This window comes from Gopherus flavomarginatus, chromosome 7, assembly GCF_025201925.1.
Source record: "Gopherus flavomarginatus isolate rGopFla2 chromosome 7, rGopFla2.mat.asm, whole genome shotgun sequence".
NCBI lineage: Eukaryota > Metazoa > Chordata > Testudines > Testudinidae > Gopherus > Gopherus flavomarginatus.
In genome coordinates this window covers 94,892,341-94,913,366 of record NC_066623.1, presented here as the reverse complement: position 1 = coordinate 94,913,366, position 21,026 = coordinate 94,892,341, and the positions used below count along the sequence as shown (strand labels likewise).

Below are 21,026 nucleotides of genomic sequence, written 5' to 3'. Positions count from 1 at the left end.
GCGAACCACCCTGCAAACCGCAGGGAAGGAGACCTGCTTGCTCGGCGGTTCGGGGAACGCGAGAGCAAACCGGGGAAGGAGACCAGCTTCGCCGCGGTTTGCTCTCGCGTTCCCCGAACAAGCAGGTCTCCTTCCCTGCGGTTTGCACGGTGGTTCGCGGAACGCGAGAGCAAACCGCGGCGAAGCTGGTCTCCTTTCCCGGTTTGCTCTCGCGTTCCCCGAACCCGAGCAAGCAGGTCTCCTTCCCTGCGGTTTGCAGGGTGGTTCGCGGAATGCGAGAGCAAACCGCGGCGAAGCTGGTCTCCTTCCCCGGTTTGCTCTCGCGTTCCCCGAAACCCCTTGAAGCCGCCCAACAGCGCTGCAGTGTGGCCACATCTAACACCACTTGCAGCGCTGGTTGCTGTAAGTGTGGCCACTCTGCAGCGCTGGCCCTATACAGCTGTACTAATACAGCTGTAACAACCAGCGCTGCAAAATTTTAGATGTAGACATGGTTAGTTGCACCACATTAAAAAACACTTTGCAACTCATTTGAGTATGGTATTCAGGACCATTCTGTGACATTGTGGAGCAAAGGGAACAGCTAATACTCCCATAGAGGAACAAATCTCAAGAAGAGCAGCTGGCCAGTCAGAAATGTTCTAACTGTTTTTTATGAAGAATGCCTATTTATATTCCGTGTTAAATCCCAGCATTAATGGGAAGTTAAAGTTGAGAAAGCGAGCACTTAACAGTCCAGAAATTCCAAAAGCTAAGGTGAACATTCACTTTGTCCCCTTGTGCATATGCCTTAAACAGACACTGACAACTTACATTTGCCCCAATATTTAAATTTTGTAAAAATAAACTTTCATATAAACCCAAGAGCTGTAAAACAGTTTTCATATTAAAAATATTGCCATGAAAGCAGTTGTTTTTAAATAAAGAAAGATGCCGTGGAGGAGAGGGATACTCAAACTAGGTAGCATTAAGCACCTAAAAATGAAACGGACTAAAAACAAATATGAAAAACACTTTATTGATTTTCAACATGCAAGATGAGAGAAAGTAAACCCTGGGTCAGATTCTCAGCTAGCATAAAGAATCCTAGCTCCACTGACTTCAGTGGAGTGATGGCAATTCACAGGAGTTGGACCTGTTCCTCAGACCACAAATGACAGAACTTGTCCCCCTCCCCCCAGTCTTTTGGTTGAACAGCCTTCTTTCAAAAGTTGTCTGCAGCTATTGTCATGATAATAAATATTTCCCTTTTTTGTGATTTTTCTATCTATCTTAGGTACTTATATAGCCTCCATTACTATAGCATCTGACAACAATGCATAATAATCTTTCCCTTCTGATTGCTGAAGGGAATGTTGGGCTTTTCTCTTCTCATCCTAAAGCTGGGAGAGGACTCTTCCAATGTTTCACTTGGTTTCAGTGAGAGAGAGGCGGCTTTCCATCCCTCATTCTCCAGAGAGGTTGTGATGATGCCCTGTCCTAGTAGCTCCTTCCTTCTCATCTTCTGAGTAGGTAGGAGGGATTCTCAGGACTCCCATGCTGCTGGGATTGTTTCTTTCGGTGACTTTGATTTGCACACACAACTTGGTTCCTGCACTGTCTGATACCCAGGCATTGGGTTTAGTAGGGAGCCCTCCAATGTGCAATGCAGTGTCATTAAAATATATCAGGTATTCCTCAGATGTGCTGAAACATCTGATCTGTTTGCACGTGAGTACAGGCCCACTGCAAAAATTGAAAAGACTTTGGAGACTGGATTGGGAATAAAATAATAGGCCCCCAATCTAAAACCAGACACATGATAACCAAAGCTATCCATGAGATACACTGACTGCATCTTTTAAATGCTTCTTTACACCTTAATGGACCCAATCTTAGAAGTTAAGCCCTGTCAGTATTTTGCTTCTTCATCGTAATATTCCTACTGTAAATCAACTGAACATTCATACTACACCAAACTCCACTGATGCCTCTCTTTATAACACAAGGCTTATAATATGCAGAACAGCATTAGACTGGTATCAGTATATAACATATACAATAAATACATGCAGGTTACTTACTTTCTCTCTCCTTTGTACCACTCAAAGACTGGAGCAGGAACTCCTGCGCTTTCACACCTTATCAGTCCATTACCTCCTAGCATCACACCACTGGATTTAAGTTCCTGAATTGTGGGGGCGACTGAAAAAAAAATTGAAGTGCAGATTTTAAAGAAAAATCACTACAGATTTATATGTTCATTTCTTCTACAAGATGCTTGAAGTTACTTTCATGTCTGATGGATCAACATTACATTTTCCTGTTTGATTTTTGTGACAGGACTACTCCCATTCAACCACATTTCTCAAATTGGATATGGAAGAGGTTATCCCTGAAAGTAGAATATAATATACAGCTTTTATTTAGCTATGTGTCTCAGGCAACAAACATATAATCCTGTGATATGAACAAACAAGCGTCCACTGCATGTTGCACTAGGAATTATTCAAAAATATTTTAATTTCTTACCAAAGACTGTATGTACCCTATAAATATACTTAATCCTTAAGGGACTTATACAAAGCCCATTGGAAACTGGAAAGACTCTAGCAGGTCCTACATGCATATGAAGACACAATACCCACAGACTTGCTAAGATTTTTGTCTGTCTAAGGATTGAGGATTAAACCAAAAGCGTGTAAAATGTGAACGGTACATACTAAAGGTAGAACTCACGTTCACAATTATAATAATTAGGGTTTTTATATATAATAAGTCTGATTTTTCCTATAATTCACTATACACATAAATGTTGCAACCTAATCTAGTCTGCTCTCTTTTGCAGCTCTCTTTGCACAAAAGAAACATTTAAAAGATTAATATTTTAATTTACAGCAACAAATAAAAGATAGATAAGTGATTGCCAATTTCTCCATTTTTTATGAAAATCCAACCTTAAACAGCATGAAATTGCACAGGAAATAGTTTAACATGGGGAAATCATGAACAGATAAGCAATTGCCTTCTTCTTAGATTTTTTTTAAAATATTTTCATAGTATTTCATGATGCATATAAATTATACTTAAAAATAGAAAAGAAAACATTCAACTTATAAATAAAACTCCATTAATTTTTTAAGCAATTTTCCAGATGTTGCTTTTAGCTAGCTAGCTAGCTAAAATGATTCCTCCCTCTATTCTTTTTCATAATCATGCTCATCTTTAAGCTTGTCATTTTAAGAGACCATAATCTTTTATGAGAGCCGACTTCTGCAAAGAAAGAAACAGCTACATTAAACAGAAGGTTCATGAAGAAGTTCTTTACACAGGCTGGTCAGTTTCATAATGCTATTTTATGTGCCAATAGGGACATGACTCAGTACAAACAAAAATCTCGTTAAAAGTATATGAAGTAGAATTATGATGTACTAAAATAAAATGTCTGGAAACAAGCATTAGTATGCAAATTCCACCTCTATAGACCCTTAAAATAGCCTATAAAATGCAGAAATTACCCCTAAGTATATTCACAAATATTTAAAAGGACACTTTACCTGGCAAGAATTATTGCTAACGAAGGGCATGATCCAGATATTATTGAAGTCACTGGGAGTTTGTGTCTCCATTGACTTCAGTGACAATTGGACTGAGTCCCTGTTACAGGGTTTGGGGAGTGCAATCGAGACCTGTGAGGGGTTGTGTTACTACCCTGTAACTCAATGCTTTGCTGTTTAGCTTCCCTCCTGGGATGCTCTGAGCTAGCGTACAAGCATCCAGGTCACACTTTGAGCGCTTTTGCTCTAGATGGCCCTAGTTCAGCAGCTCTGACCCCAGTAGCCTGTCTACAGCCCTACTCTGACTTCCACCAGCCTCAGTTACAACCAGCAAGGTGACTACAACATACTCCCAGTCCCAAATTTCTCCCAAACCATGTGTTCAGCCCTCTCCTGGACAGCTCAGAGAAATAATACGGTTCATTGTGTCTTTAAAGAGACAAAAACGCAATACAACTTATTAACTTAACTGAAGTAAATACACCCTTCCTTTGAAACAGAGCACTGAGTTAGTTTGTAGTAAAAATAAAACAAATGTATTAAAAATAGCACAAGAGGAATAACAACAGGAATAATTACAAGCAAACAAAAGTGAAAACATGCATCTAGAAGTCTAAAATGTAATCTAGCAAGGTCAAGGTCACTTCTCTCACCAGTCTACCTTCCTTCCAGCCATGGCTGACTTTGCCTCAGTCAGGAACTTCCACGGAAATACAAGGTGCTGGCTTCCCTTGTCTTCCTAGGTGAAATATCTTTTTCCTATGCAAGTTTCTCACCTATACACAATTCCCAGAGATTTCAACCGCTGCCTGCCCTTTGGGTGAAGGACCCATCTTTCTCAGCTTTCAGGAGCTCTGTTCCCTTGTGTCTCTCTAACGATGGATGCTAAAATGGCTTTCTGGCTCTGCTTTTATCTTCCAAAGTTCAATGATCTAATTTCAAGCGGCAGAATGACCTCATGCTGTTTTTCCCTTCCTGTGGACTTCCCATCCCTCTATATGTAAATAGAGATTCCACTGTTTTGATTTTACCATGCTTAATTTACATAGCAGACAAGTTAACACCAGTGATGTTCCCTCCTCCCTGGGAAATACCTGTTTTCCCTCTGTTTGGACACTGACTGGAAAGCCTAATATCGATGCATATTTGTAATTCCTCAGATAGTGTGAATACACACATTTTACAAAGATATTAACCACCAGTGTGTCATACGCGCTCATAAAACATCTCACTTGATAAAACTTTGATAATATAATAATACTGTATACAATCAGTTGAGTCAATTGCTTATCACTTGAGGTTCAGACCCCTTCCCGGTTTTTATAGCCCAGATAAAGTTTCTCTTCGTTGCTAGAAACAGACTTTTCCACCTCTTGTTAACTTGATAGCTTTGTTTACCTAAAACGTTAATTGGCCTTCATTGTCTCTGCCTGAAGACTGAAGGCTATTCAGAGAAGTAAACACACATGCCTTTGTCTAGGGCAAACTCATTTATCCACTTCTTGGACATATCTGGTTTAAATATATTTACATATATCACACAAGAATATTAATGATCAGTGAGTTATTAGATTTCAAACCATATATTACATGTCACCTTTTATACAAATATCATGACACAGTGTGTGAAGTATAGTGAACGTGTCAGGCCTGAGAAGAGCTGTTGACACAAAGCAGTGAACCAGAAATGAACCTGTGTGTCACAATCCCATACATTGTCCCAGATCTTTGGATCTTAAAGGCATTAGACTCTATAGTTTGACAGCATGGTGTGTTTAAAGTACAGAACTGGGAAGAACAAACTGGGTTCTGTTAATGACTGTCACTGACTTCCTGTGTGACGCTGGACACAATCTTGCTGGGCTTCCATTTACTAAAGTATTAACTATTAATTAGTATTCCAGAGATGTGTGAGAGCTCATCCAATTTTATATTAATTCGGAGTCTGGGAAGAGAAAACTTGGATGCTAGGAATAAAAGGATGTAGCCCTGCATCTAATAAAAAAAACACAGGAGAGTAAAATTTTAGATGGGATTGAACAGAATGCATTATTTTCCATACCAATACATAGCACGCTGTGAACGCCACCAAAAGATCTTTTCTCTCCTTTAGTTTCAGCAGCCATAACCACTCTCTCCAACTGTCTCTTCCCCGTAATAACAGGGAGTGAATGAATCAGTCCATTCTCTTTAATTGGTAGTGACGAGATTTCCAACTGCGCAATAAAAAGGCATTCTCAATTTACATGCACTATTACCATGATTTAAAATCAGTGTCATGTTTTTACTGAAAAGCATACTAATATGTGTAGGGAAAACTAGTAACCCTCATGGGACTAGAATCTGTACTGTCTCTGTTGAGAGATGCAGCACAGAAGGTTCAGTCTAAGACTGGGGGAAAATGCCACCTTTGTGCTGCCCCAATTCTGGGCTACCATGAAAACTGAAATAGCTTCTGGCATAGGTTTAAGCAGCTTTCAGGATGACTATTTTTTGGAAGATGTATCTGGGTTTCTCTGGGTTGCCCTGCAGCTTAGAATTCCTGTAGCACAACACTATGAGCATAATCTCTCCCACCTCTAATTCACCCACTCCCACTCCCACACTAAGGCATGTAAGGTGGAGCAGTATAGGTCTGCTTACATAAGCCCTAAACTGCTACTGTGCAGAGGGATTTCCTCTGGGCCTGTTGCACCTCCTTTAAGGACCCTATATGCCATCACAGCAGTGTGTAAGGGCTGGAGTTGGGGTCAGAATCCAGACCAAATTCTAGACTGATGATAATAAATAAACTCCCAACTTCTTTTCAGTTGTACTCAACCAAATGAAAACAGTTTAAATATGACATCTGTTTGTTACCCCTAGACCCATTGCCTAACTTCCCTCAGTTACATAAAAAGCAGACATCTACTTCCTCAGCTAAGTACCATCAACTGTTTCTGCACATTTCTCCTTTTTAAACAGTTTGTGTTTAGGTCAACTGTGAATGCCTTTCTTGTAATTCTGATTCTCTGAAGACACCACCTTACAGGATTCTCACACCTCTCAACGGCACATGCAGAGACCAACATTTATAAGCGGCCCGGGTGACCTGTGACTGCAGGGCACTTGGTCACACTCTGTGCTGCTACCGCTTCTGTCAAGAGTAAAAACAAAAAACCTTTAGCAACTGGGGTGTTCCACCAGGCTCATGCCGAGGAGCTAAAACCAGGAGTTAAAACCCTGCTGGTATTTTTAGAGAAATATTTCCTGTCTTTCTTGTTTAACTCACTTTCCTTCTCAAGCACTTTTCCTGTTGCCTATTAACTTATCTCAGAGAGTGACCCCTCTATCTCTCTCCGTTAGGAAAGTCCAGCTGCCCTCAGTAACACTTTTCTGGGTTGCCTCCCTTACTAACTGCTGAAATTTTATATAGCCACAGGTTAGGAAATTGAAAATAAATAAATATATCTCAGTGGTCACTCCCAAATGGCAGGTAACCTATTGCAATAAGTGCAATTATTATAAATTGTGTTAAACATCTAGTTACAATTACCTTTTTTACTGAAAACTGAAGCAAAATAAGTATTATACATATCACCTTTCTTGAAATAAATTTGTTAGTCTCTAAGGTGCCACAAGTACTCCTGTTCTTTTTGCGGATACAGACTAACACGGCTGCTGCTCTGAAACCTTTCTTGATGTTGTTCATTAGCTCTCCTTCCTTGTTAAGTAGCGGGCTTATACTTCTTTCTCTTTGTCTTTATAGAACCTCTTCTTATTGCCTTTTACGTTCCTTGCTACGTGAAACTCATTTTGTGCCTTATCGTTTCTGATTTTGTCCTTACCCGTTTGTACTATTCTTTTGTACTCATCCTTAGCAATTTGTCCATGGTTCTTTTTTGATTTTCAGGTCCAGGTCATTAAAGAGCTCCTGATGCAGCCTTGCTATTCTTCCTTTTGTTTGCATCAGGATAGTTTGCTGTTGTTGGGCCTTTAATATAGCCTTTTTGAAAAACTGCCAGCTCTCCTGAATGCATTTTCCCCTTAGATTGTCTTCCAATGGGACCTTAGCTACTAGTTCTCTGAGTTTTTTAAAGTCTGAGCTTTTTGAAGTTGATGGTACTGGACATTGCTCATTGTCCTGAACAATTCTGCTGCTCTTACTCCTTCTGTGACAAGAAAAAACACTAACTGAATAGCTAATACTTTCCTTACATTAAATGGAAATCATAAAAAGGATTTTTTAATAACTAATGTGTTATACTAATGAATTTAGTTTATTTCCTGCTAATATATATATTGTAAAAGAATACGATTAACATTTAGATGAAGTAACAATATGAAGAAAAAGGGGATTTTATATCACTGGTATATGCATCAGTACTAGCATATAGCTTTTGTGATTCAATTTATAGACTTACCCTCCCTCCCTTAGATCATGACTCAGGGTATGGCTACACTTGCAGCTGTATAGCGCTTTGAAGTGCGAGTGTGGTCACGGCGCCAGCGCTGGGAGAGAGCTCTCCCAGTGCTGCAGGTACTCCACCTCCCCGTGGAGATTAGCTTAACTTGCTGCACTCAGGAGTGTGTTTTTTACACCCCTGAGCGAGAAAGTTGCAGTGCTATAAAGCGCCAGTGTAGCCAAGACCTCAGGTACATCCTTACTCAGTAAAGCATGTGAATATATGCTCAACTTTTACCCTGTACATAAGTGAATGGGATTTTAAAGGAATTTACAAATATGATTAATTTCCAGCAAATAAAACCTGTGCTGAACTAGGGTCTTATTGATGAACTTTTAAGTTTATCACTAAAGCAGAGTGGATAAGAGCAAGAAAACTGTTCAGCACTGATTGACCCATGAGAAATCCCAACACACAGCTGCCTGACTAGAGGGAGGTACAGTAACTCCTCACTTAACGTTGTAGTTATGTTCCTGAAAAATGCGACTTTAACCAAAACGATGTTAAGTAATTCGTGTGGGGAAATTGGATTCAATGTAAATACGAGGGGTTAGGTTCCAGGAAAAAAAATTTCACCAGACAAAAAACTATAGTATAAGTTTTAAACAAACAATTTAATACTGTTCACAGCTATGATGACTGTGAAGCTTGGTTGAGGTGGTGAAGTCAGTGTGTGGAAGAGGGTGGGATATTTCCCGGGGAATGCCTTACTGCGTAGTGATGAACTAGCACTCGGCTGAGCCCTCAAGGGTTAACACGTTGTTAATGTAGCCTCACACTCTACAAGGCAGCATGAATGGAGGAAGGGGAGACAGCATGGCAGACAGAGACACACACCGTGTGTGTGGAAGAGAGAAAGAGATGCACATTGCACCTGTAAGTATGCTGATACCACTCTAAGTACGTTGCCTTTAAAAAGATCAGGAAGTTGAGATGGCAGCTGCAGCCAGCAAGCTCTCTCTGTCCTGATCCCTGTCCTGTCCCCACCCTGCTCTATATGGAGAAGGGGTAAGTGGGGAACAGGAGTAGGGGGAAGGGGGACACCCTGGCATTAGTTCCCCTCTTCCCCTCTCCCCTGCACAGCAAGCAGGAGGCTCCCGGGAGCAGCTCCAAGGCAGAGGGCAGGAGCAGCACACGGGAGTGAGGGGAGGGACCACTTAACTGCCAGCAACTGGTAGCCTGCTGGGCAGCTGCTGCACAGGGAACTTAGGGGAGCGGGGAGCTGATGGGGGGCTGCCGGTCCACCCTGGTTCCAAGCCCCCACCAGCTAGCTGCAATAGGCTGCTCTTCATGCAAGCAGTGGTTAAAGCATGTTATTTGGCTGCCAAACAACGTTATAAGGGAGCATTACACAACTTTAAGCGAGCATGTTCCCTAACTGATCAGCAACGTAACAACGAAACAACGTTAACCAGGACGACTTAAAGTGAGGAGTTACTGTAGCCGGAGACAGTCAGCACTTGCTGGTACAACCAGCATCAAGCATTCAAATAATAATTATATATATTAATGACAGTTTTACAGGACTGGCCCCTGAACAGGCTGAACTTGCAAAGTGAGTAAGTAAGGATGAGGACTGCTGTAAACTTTTTATTGCCGTGAGTTTTGCACTTGCATGATGAGCTGTGCAGGTCTTACTAAACAAGAGACAAAACTTTCCAGTAACCAACACCATCACATATTCTGGTGATGTCAGTTATTTTGAGGAGGGGTTCAAGGATGTGTACTTTTTTAGTCTGCATTGGCTATTTCAATTATATTCTATAGGAATAGTGATATTACTGGTACAAATAGAGTTTAACAACTTCTACCAATTGAGAATGAAGTCAGTTTTAAAACTGCATATCATATTTTGGGAAAAATGCAATTATGTGCCCATTTTTATGAGCACATGTAGTGGGGCCAAGATCTGTACTGACCCCCTGCTGTGTAATCGTCTTGAAAATTAATCACTGACAATGGTAGTTCATGAGGTTGAAGGCAGGCAGAATCACCGCCCTGCACTTTAAGCAAGGGCGGGGGGGAGGAGGGGATTGTCTGGCCGGCCAGGAGAAGAGGGCAATATTTTCTGGCTTGGGGGGAGGAGGGAGTACGTAAAACTATTGGAAAAGCAGTCAGTGTGGTGGATGACTCATCATCTAGGAATGAGGGGTTTAAAAAGGTCAGCCTGGGCCTGGACCCTCCCCTCATCTCTTGGAGCAGGATAGGCAGCATCAACCCTTCTTTCCTATTTCAGTCAGAAATATGCTGGGTGATTAGCTATATCTGCTGTGGGCATTATGCTAGCTCCTGTTCAGGGGGGCTGGGAAGGAATTTTTCCCTTACTACCATATCGGCCAGGTGCAGTTGGGGTTTTTTCGCCTTCCTCACAGCAGGTTCAGGTGGGCTCTGTTCATGCAGAGCATGACGGGCGGTAGGCCATATGTTGGAACTCTTTATTTAAGTGTATAGTGGATGTTCAGTTCAGGTACTCCATAAATTAAGGCACAAAAGAATGGATAAATGGCTTGGAAAAGGAATTAAGGAGAGGTGCTTGGTAATTGAATGAGCTGGGGGCAGTTAGGGACTCCTCTGATTGGTATGGTAGGGAGCGAATCTCCATCATTAGAGGCCACCTTAATCCCTCCTATGAGGGGGGGTGGTCAGTAAGGTCTCGGCAACAGAATTGCTGGAGGCACCTGGATAAAAAGGGGGTCAAGGGGAGCTGGTGGAATTGGCTGGAATTGGAGGTTCCCGGCAGTAGATCTACTGGTGGGACTAGAATGGAAAGCTGGCGGAAAGCTGCAGAGGGCCTGAGATTTACTACTAATCAGTGTGGAGAACTACACCTAGCACTAAACCTTATTTTGGATGAAGTCTGAACCTGGGCTGGGGCACAATAAGATTGCACGTTGTGCTACCCAAGGCTTAGAACGCTTCCTCAGCTCTCATCCCCTAGTGCTCCTCCTCTACTGACGCTCCATTGGTGACATCTTCATCATATGGACCCAAGGGAAGGAGGTCCTTGAAGAATTCCACCTGGATTTCAACAATTTCCACCCCACCATCAGCCTCAGTCCACACAAGAGATCCATTTCCTGGACATTACAGTGCAAATAAGTGATGGTCACATAAACACCACCCTATACTGGAAACCCACTGACCACTTGTAGTGGGGTGGTTACCCTGCTTCAGCCCTGAAGGGGTTAAAAGCAGCCCTGCAGAGGGCTATGGCAGGGAAAAACTAGGCTGATTGGGGGAAGGAGCCAGAGCTGGGGCCACGCCCCAGTCAGGCCACAGCTGTCCCTGTAAGAGGGCTGAGGGCCAGAAGGAAGGTCAGACTCTCTAGTTCCCTAGAGAGAGAAGGGCTTGGCTGCCTGGGAAGCTGAGGGTACCTAGGGTGGAGCAGTGCTGGGGAAGGGCAGAGGGAGCTGGGGAGCTCCAGCCTAGTAAAACCCCAGGCTGCGGGCCTTGTTAAAGGCCTACCAAAGGTATGGGGGCTGCAGGGGAGCAGCCCAGAGATAGGCAGAGGCAGCTGGTCCAACCTCCTTTGATGATGATGAGTGGTTTATAGACTGCAGTCTTCCCTAGTGAGCGGGGGCTAGATGCGAACTGGCAGTAGCCATTGAGGCAAGGTGGGGATAGGGGATTGGAGGTTCCCCTGGGTGGAGAGACCCAGATTGTGGGATACTGCTAGTGGGCAGAACCCCTGATGTAAAGGGCAATGGGATCTGGGAGGGACACAGGGCCAGCTGTGCTCCAGAGACTGGAAGAGCTAATTCCCGAGATGACCAGCAGGAGGCGCCGCGCTGGTGAGTCGAAACCGCACCACACCGCTATACTTACCTACATGCCTCCACCTTTCATCCAGGACACATCACACAAGCCATTGTCTACAACCAAGCCCTCAGAAACAACCGAATTTGCTTCATTCCCTCAGACAGAGACAAACACCTACAATATATTTATCAAGCATTCTTAAAACTACAATACCCACTTGGGGAAGTGAGGAAACAGATTGACAGAGCGAGATGGGTACCCAGAAGTCACCTACTACCGGACAGGCCCAATAAGGAAAATAACAAAACACCACTGGTTAGCATGTACAGCCCCCAGATAAAACCTCTCCAGCACATCATCAGTGATCTACAACCTATCTTGGAAAATGATCCCACACTCTCACAGACATGGGGAGGCAGGCCAATCCTCGCTTACGGACAGCCCCCCAACCTGAAGCAAATACTCACCAGCAACTACACACTGCACTACAGAAACACTAACCCAGGAACCAATCCCTGTAGCAAACCTCATTGCCTACTCTGTCCCCATATCTACTCTAGCGACACTCTTAGAGGACCCAATCACATCAGCCACACCATCAGGGGCTTATTCACCTGCACGTCTACTAATGTGATATATGCTATCATGTGCCAGCAATGCCCCTCTGCCATGTACACTGGCCAAGCCAGACAGTCTCTATGTAAAATAATAAATGGACACAAATCGGACATCATGAATGGTAACATACAAAAGCCAGTAGGACAACACTTCAATCTTCCTGGACATTCTATAACAGAGTTAAAAGTAGCTATTTGAACAAAAAACCCTTCAGAAACAGACTTCAAAGAGAAACTGCAGAACTAAAATTCATTTGCAAATTTAATACCATTAATTTGGGCTTGAATAGGGACTGGGAGTGGCTGGCTCACTACAAAAGCAGCTTTGCTTCTCCTGGAATTGACACCTCCTCATCAATTATTGGGAGTGGACTATATCCACCCTGATCAAATTGTCCCTGTCAACACCGGTTCTCCACTTGTGAGGTAACTCGCTTCTCCTCATTTGTCAGTACATAATGCCTGTGTCTGTCATTTTCACTCCATGCATCTGAAGAAGTGTTTTTTTTACCCACAAAAGCTTATGTTCAAATAAATCTGTTAGTCTTTAAAGTGCCACTGGACTCCTTGTTGTTTTTGTGGCTACAGACTAACACGGCTTCCTCCTGGTACTTGTGCTATCCAAAGACTTCCAGCATCACAATCACAATCAAGCATGAACATCACATGTGCTTAGTAGTCGAGGTTCATGGATCTATTGTCTCCTTAATGTGTATGTATAACTCCTGTAACACTTGTTAAAGTTAGATATGTGCACCATGGGCAGAGTGTATCCCTTAATGAACAGTAAAGTAGACAAATCCTTTATCAAAAGCATTTGTCACAGACCTACTTGGTTTCATTTTAGTAAAATGAATGGATGAATTATAATTCACTTGACTAGGAAAGTCTCTTCTTTCAATAATGCTGCCTGTTCATTGCACATTGTGGTTTCCTCTACTGCTTAAATAACAAATAAATTAAACAAAGAGTGGAGATGAAATTTTTGCTATTTATGTTGATATTTCTCTGTTCCATAATTTGTTCCTGCTCAGATTAAATGTATCTGAAGTGCGCTATCCCATTTTGATAAATCAGGCCTTTATGTTGGTCTGTGGGATATCATTAGAAATGAGATTCTACATCTCTTGTTCCAACTGGAAACCAGGTAAGGTAATACTGAATCTGCTATACCATTTTCAGTATGTTTTTTATTATGTAGTTTATAAAAGAACAGGAAGAACAATGCACAAGGTACACAGGCATTCAGACAGCTACAGAAAATATGCAAAAATTCTAGCTAGAACAGGTTTTGTCTTTTAACATTTTAATGAGCTTTGGGACTTTTATGCATATTAGTTATGTTGCCCTAATTACTCATTATAATTCTAATGTGCATTTTATATTTAATTACAATGCTTATAAAGATTTAGTATGGACAGTAAATTATTATAACTAGCATGAGCATAATGATTATGAGCTGAATTTATTAACTTTTACACTAGCATTCAGTGGTAGTAACTTTCAATTTCACCTGTGTGATTAACCACACTGTCTGAGTAAACAAACATTTTTGTGGAATTAATTGGAAATATCAAAAAATGTATTTTGCCAATTTTCATCAAATTTAAGTTTTGGTTTCTTTCACTATTTCTTTTGTAAAGCAAATTGCTCTCCAATGTTTCAAAATAAAGATATTTTTCTTACAAGGCACCAGGTTTTCTACAATTCATTGAAACAGGAAGTCAAACATCAGCAGTTTTCAAATCTTTGGGATGTATTAATATGAAAAATACTGAGGTCTTTAGAGCAGTAAAAAGTGTCATTTATACCCTATATTCAGCCAGACAGACAAAAATGGTCTCTTTATGGAGATTTATAAATCTTTACAAAATATTTCAACTTGTTTAGGGCAAAATGCATGCTTTTTCATCAGTTGTAAAACGTTGTGTTTGCCAAAGCATAATACATTCACCTTCATCTATACTGTTAATATTGGAGAAAAATAATTAGTTCATGTTACCACAGCATATTTGCAGTTCACAAATGTATTCTTGTAAAGATTTACTAAGTCTTAAAAGTAAGGGTCCAATTCCTGATGTTCTTTCATTGGGCCAGAAACAGCAACCCTAATTCATACTGAGTAGCACTTGCACAGTTTTTTTTCAATTTCCATATCAGGATGAGGAACTGTCCTTTAATCACTTAAACTCCTTGCAAAATCAAAAGCAGTTTCCCTGAGCAAAGGAAGAAGGAAGGATATAAAACTGAAGACCTGAGGATTTATTCCAAGAAAAATGAGTCATATCTTCAGTGTGTGAATATTAGAGAGAGTCAAATACCATAGAAATCAGAGAGCTAAACAGCTACAAATACTTATTAGATAACTTATCAGGAAGAAATTAAACAGCTTAAAATTCCATTAAATACAATGGGAGGTTTGTGTGTTTGAGGTCAGAGTTTGCTTTCTAACCACCACATTTTAGATATGTTTTCTGAATGTGTGCGATATAAGCCTTTCATAATGATGGCACAAGATCTCTTCCTTCACAATTTCTCTCCATATTTATTGTTTTATTGTCTCAAAATCAGTGACTCAGACATTGTATACTAGTGTTAAAGTGACCAGCCCAAACTAACCGTTGGGCTGCTGTGAGCACAATTACAAATATTCCTTCTGAGTGATACAGCCATGTTATTAATTTTGCATGACGTAGGGAATTTCTGAATCTTCTAAAATATGTCTCTCTAATGGATGTGTTATCACATACCTTGAAATCACTGATTGAACTTTCCTACAGATTTAATGTTTCCTCCCTCCAGTACTAGGTTGAGAGGAAAGCTTAAAAATGCATGTAATTATGATGATAAATCAACCAAAAAGAAAATGTTTACTTTCATACAGGAAAAATACTAAAAACAACAGAACAACAACAACCCCCGCCCACCCCAATCTTCATGGGGAAATACACAGGGCTGCTATAAAAAAACCCTTTAAAATTATCTGAATGACAGAAGACAAGACGTCATTTTAGGCAGTCTTCTTGTGCTTTATATGAAATGGATTTCATGTAATTTACAAGGAAATAGTAGTCATTTCATGACAATTTTAAAAGTTATGAAAGGAGGAAAAGGAGTCATTCTAAAGAAATTGTATTAGAAAGGTATATAATTATCCCCAGACAGCAATGTAATTGTAGTCTCCTATAGTCTCTCTCTTTAATACAGGGAATTATTTATTTTTATATAAAATGTAATTGTGTGTATCTGTGTGTGGAAGGAATACTTTGCCATATAAATTCATCAAGTTTTATGTTACTGTTTAATTTGTTTCTATCAGATGTCTCCATTTTCTCGTGAACTGTTTTTCTAATTGTATTTCCCTTTATGATAATTGTGCTATACTGTCAAATGAGGTGTTCTAATATAGCAATAAAGCACAGGGGTCTATTATTTCCCAATGCACACCTATCTTACATGACATTAATCTTAATGGGATTACACATATGCATTCATGGGAGACTATGTCCCACATTGTGCAGTCTATAGAATGAGATAAATAATTATTTTAAGGAGGATTAACATAGATAAAAAATAAATACAAAGCACCTTTTTTTGAGAATGAGAGGAAATGTCAACATTTGACTACATGCTGAACATGTCCTACATCTGATGTGTTTGATTATCAGATTCAAAATACTCACTATACCCATGGGTTACACACTCCCTAAACAGCTAAACTTATCAGGGCACAGCAAAGTAGTCACAATGGCTAACTTGTAATATCTAGCCACAGCACTGTATTTTTTGCAGTCAAGAGTCCCAGTGTCTCAGAGAACATCAGTAGGAGGAATACTTCTCAGAGCTCACAATTAGGGTGACCAATTCCTGATTTTATAAGAACAATCCTGATATTCAAGACTTTGTCTTATATAGGGACCTACTATCCCTACCCCCATCCCAATTTTTCACACTTTCTATCTGGTCACCCTATTCCAATTGTGCAAAGGGCAATTGTCATATTTCATTTATGTATTTATTAAAGAACAGCATATGCACCCCTTTGGCCACACAATTTACTTAGACTCTATGGTGAATAAACAGTTTTGTATTTGCATAGATGACATGTTTATAATTTAGAATGAACAGATACACAGAAGATAAAAATAGACATAAAACTCCCTATGTTTGGCTCTGTTATATAGTGGAGTTTGTGTTTTATGTCTTTCAGCCACCTATGTGGCCTGATCCAAATCGAATTTGAAGTTACTGAGAGTTTTTCCATTGACTTCAGTGGGCTTTGAATCAGGCTCATAAAGAGCTGCAATAAAATAATTCCACCATTTTCAAATATTTAAGTAGAAAGAACTAGCATAACAATGACAATTGTCAATGCCTGGTTCATCCTCTCTATTGCTATTACTTCTATAACTGGGGGAGAGAAAAGTTGTCATAATTATTTCTTCCATCTTCTTGCAAATTTATAAAATGGTTGAGGATCTTTATTAGAACTATAGACCTAATCACATGACACAAAACTCGGCGGTGCTGGAAAGAAATCAGCAAAATCACCAATTTCTACTCATTTCTTATTTTGGCCGCGGGCATTTGAATGGAATCTTCCAAGAAGAACTTTATTATGGCACCTGGGTACTTTAGGCAAGAAGAATGGAAAGTATAATTTTATTCAAAGAGAATTTATAGTATAGCTTAGAAAGAAAAAGTTGGCATATCAAGCTGCTGCTAAGGGAAGTGAAAGGGTTTACTTAAAGTACTGAGCCAGACGGTCATAAAAAATTTGGATGAAACTTGGAAACTTCAGTTTTTGATGGGACGTAATAATTTTGGTGAAAAATTCACTCATTATTTAATTATCTTATAACTTGTATCCATTAAAGCCACACAGCTCATAACCCTGCCAAAATCTGAGTAGGTGTAATTCAGATAGTTGGAAAACAGATGAAACAAAACACTGTAAAATTTCACAGTACGTTATCTGGACTCAAGTTTGTTTACCTCAAATTATTTGCAAAATGCATCCTCCTTCCTGATCATGGAATTCATATTCCACTTTGCCCTGAAATTCACCATAACTGCTCAAGCAGGATAGTCTGCCTCTCAAGAACTCCTGGCTTTAGCTCTGTTCATAAGGTACATACACTGTTCCCATTCCCATGCCATTTTCACATTAATTCTACTAAGCAGGGGTGTACACAGGAATTTAAATCTGACTGCTTTTGTAGAGACACCTTAAACACACGCATATTATACACATTAAACCAACACATGCACATAAATCATATGCATAGAAATAAACAGCAGTACTCACTAGTTCAACGAAAATCCATGTGCCGTGGAGCCATCTGAATAAATGTTTCCACAAGTATTTGGCTGTGGTGGGATCACAGAGCTACTCCAGCCTCAGGGTCGTAGAGGGGAGAGAGAACTCCTCTGGCCCTGAGGCCATAGAGGGGAGAGCGAACTTCTCTGGTCCCAGGGCAGCAGTGGGGAGAGAGCGAGAGCTCCTCTGGCCCCAGGGCCAGAGGAGGTCTGTGCCACAGCCCTGGGGCCAGAGGAGCTCTGTGACTCAGCTGCAGCCCCAGGGGCGGAGGAGCTTGCTTTCCCTGTCACAACCTGGGGCCAAAGGAGCTCTGTGTCCCTGTCAATTATTGATGGGGGCCCATGCCCCTGATTGCTCTCCCTTGTGTTCACCCCTGCTACTATGTAATATTTCTTCCACATGTTGAAATTCACTTCCCTACATAAAGAATGAAGGATAGGACAGATTAAATCTATCCCACCAATCCAGGACATTGGGCTGAAAGGTTGCTTTCAACCACACGGCTGCTGCTCCAGTCCATGGGCTTCAGCCCTTCTGAACCATGTATACGGGATAGATTCATACAATCATAGACTGAGTGGCTTTCCCAAACCCTAGTTCATGCAGATCTGGCACAGAGAACCCTTCAAAGCACAGATACCAACAGCTCCCTAGGTTGTTTCTGCAATAGGGACAAAATCATAGAAGTTTTATGATTATCCGGTTGAAATTTCTCAACTAGATGAAACACTTTTCTCTATCAAGTACCATAAAATGTTAAGAACAACATGTAATTCTGAGTGAATTAAATAACATTGTTTCATGCTTGCTGAACAGCAGCAGATTCGAGGGCCTTGCAGTTCGATTTGAGCTAGGAAGAGTAGAGATGGCTGGAAAAGGGAGTTTCCATTTTCTGGGAAACTCTGGGTTGTCGACGTTTTGTTTTGTTCCACCGGGGAATGAAACACTGATATCACGGAATGTCCAATGAAACAGAATAATCTGTTTAAGTGTTGGCCAGTCCACTGAGTAGTTGAGCAGCTGAGTAGCTTCCTGGCAGGCTGGGCAGCCAGGGAGCTGGCCAGGGAAGTTGGATGATCAGTTAGACAGTTGGCAAGCCTGCCTTCCTGATTTTCATTGAAACTTTTTAGGGAATTAACATGTGCCCTCGGATTGTTTGGATTCTATTTTCTGAAAGAAAATTGTTCCATCAGAAAAATTTTGACCAACTCTCTGGCGTAGAAATTGGTGAATACTACGGCCCTCTCCCTTCCAGCCCCAGCATGCCATTTAGCCTGGGGACTTATGGGAGCCTCTTAGAGCAGCCTTACACAATGACTGTGCTGGGTGGGGAGGGATGGGGGCAGAGAAGATTCTCCCCTAGCTGTCTCCAGAGTTTTTGCAGCACCTATATGCTGCTGCCATAGGTCCAAACATTGCACCCTTATAATTTAATTGAGCAGGCTGAGATCCTTGGGTGCTATTGTTATATGAAATATCCTGCCAATTTCTTTAATTGGTTCTGTAAATAATAAGTACAACTGGTGGAATGGTAATACCCTATTTAAAAAAATTTTTTTTTTAAATATACATTTGTGCTCTCCTCAACCACTGGTAATAAAAACAAACAAACCAACAACCCCCCCAGCTACATGTGTTGAACAACTATAAAAGCTGGATGAGTAATCCTGAAACTGAACACCTGAAATAAAAAGTAGGTCCCAAATGACAAAATTAACAAAATGGTGTTGCAGAAAAGCAGTATTATGCACCTTGGCTTTTGATTTTGTACAGCCCATATACATAACAAAGTAGCTAAATATACTCACCAAAATGATATTTCTAAGGATACTGCTCATTATTACTGTATAATAAGTGGAAGCACAAGTCAGCGTTAGCATCAAGCAGATTGTTTGGGGTTGCAAAGACGGCAGCTGTCACAGCTTGACAGCTTTCTTGTTAGTGAATCAGTATCACTGACAGTCTTTTTGATTGAAAACCACTGTTCACTGACAGTGTGCTATAGCTGATAAACATACACATCTCATGAAGAATGAGGCAAAACCATAAAAGGTTTAGAAGCTACTGCTTTACTTTAAAAATAAATGAAGTTTGCATAAGGTTTTTCAGGTAAGCTGCAACAAATGTAACAGTTTATAGAAACAGACCAGTGTATGTTATTCTGATATTTAGTAGATACAGAAAAAAATAACAGTGGCAGCACTCCAGAACTTTCCCTTAAACAGTACATTCACAAAAACAGTATTCAATCTCAAATAGCTTCAGTAGATGTTTACGGAGAAATTTAGGAAAATATGCCAATTCCACTCCAAACATCTTTGCAACTCTGAAGGGGCATATGAGTCTTATAAACTTCTTTCAAACACAGTTTTGGGCAAATTTAATTGATTATGATATTTACAAAAAAGCAAGGCAAATAGTATGTATAAAAAAAGCCAGGTTCACTCTGCTTGTATGTTCTACCCCTTCTCTCTACACTGTGTCTATCCTGTGTATTTACATTGTAAAGGCTTTGGGACAGGGACTATGTGCTATTCTGTGTCTGTACTGGGGTCCTAGCTCAACAGGCCCTCCTTCTTGGTTGGCCCCTAGGCACTACTTTAATAAAAATGATTAGTAATAATAATGAGGCGGATGCAGCCAGGTGCTCTGCAAATTTCCTCAAACAACTTGGACAATGTACAAAACATTACGATTTGGAACATGGCCACTACTACAGTCTGGAGTCCCTTCAAACACATGTATAGCAAAAATGTGGGGATATACTTAGGACTTTCACAACCTGAATTGTGATAATGGCGCCATTTAACTGAAGCATACAGAGCACAGCTGTCTTTCTTTGGCTCTTGTTTACAAGATTTTCTGGATAAATAGTTTCTATTTTCTCTCAGTGCTGCAGAACTTAACTGATAAAAATCCAGTTGTTTGGATGCTAGGCGGCACAGTGGGTTAAATGTACTGTCTTACATCTTTAGAGGACAATGTTCAAAACAAGGATTAGATCACAATTTATTAACATTTTCTGAAAATGTTTTTTTTTAATTCCTTACGAAATGGATACAGTTGTGAATTTCTAGTTTGACATTTGGTATGAATATTTTGCACACCTTTAGTCAGAAACACTGAGCGATATTATTACGAGTATTCATTAGCAAGGGAATGTTCAGACGTGGTGATGACAGCAATAATCAGGATGTTGCACATGAGGCCAGGTGAATTGGCAGAATTACTTGGGAAAGCTGGAATACTTGCCCATATTTTCCTTCATTTAAGCCAATTTTACATATAAACCCCGCAGTTTTTAGTTTAGGTGTTAATATAATATCAAGCTAAACTATTTAGATATTGA

General features: G+C 40.5%; 1 protein-coding gene across 4 annotated transcripts in view; it reads right to left on the bottom strand.

The window, feature by feature from the left end:
* The window catches only part of NEGR1 (neuronal growth regulator 1), a 740,339-nt gene that overhangs the window by 262,000 nt on the left and 457,313 nt on the right, over positions 1-21,026 (bottom strand). For all 4 annotated transcript variants that reach the window (XR_007775344.1, XM_050961067.1, XM_050961069.1 and 1 more), the window contains exon 5: positions 2,064-2,184. Coding sequence is in view for 3 of the 4 variants with exons in the window: in XM_050961067.1 (XP_050817024.1) it covers positions 2,064-2,184 (121 nt within the window). In the remaining variant the exon portion in view is untranslated. The remainder of the gene's footprint in view (positions 1-2,063; positions 2,185-21,026) is intronic.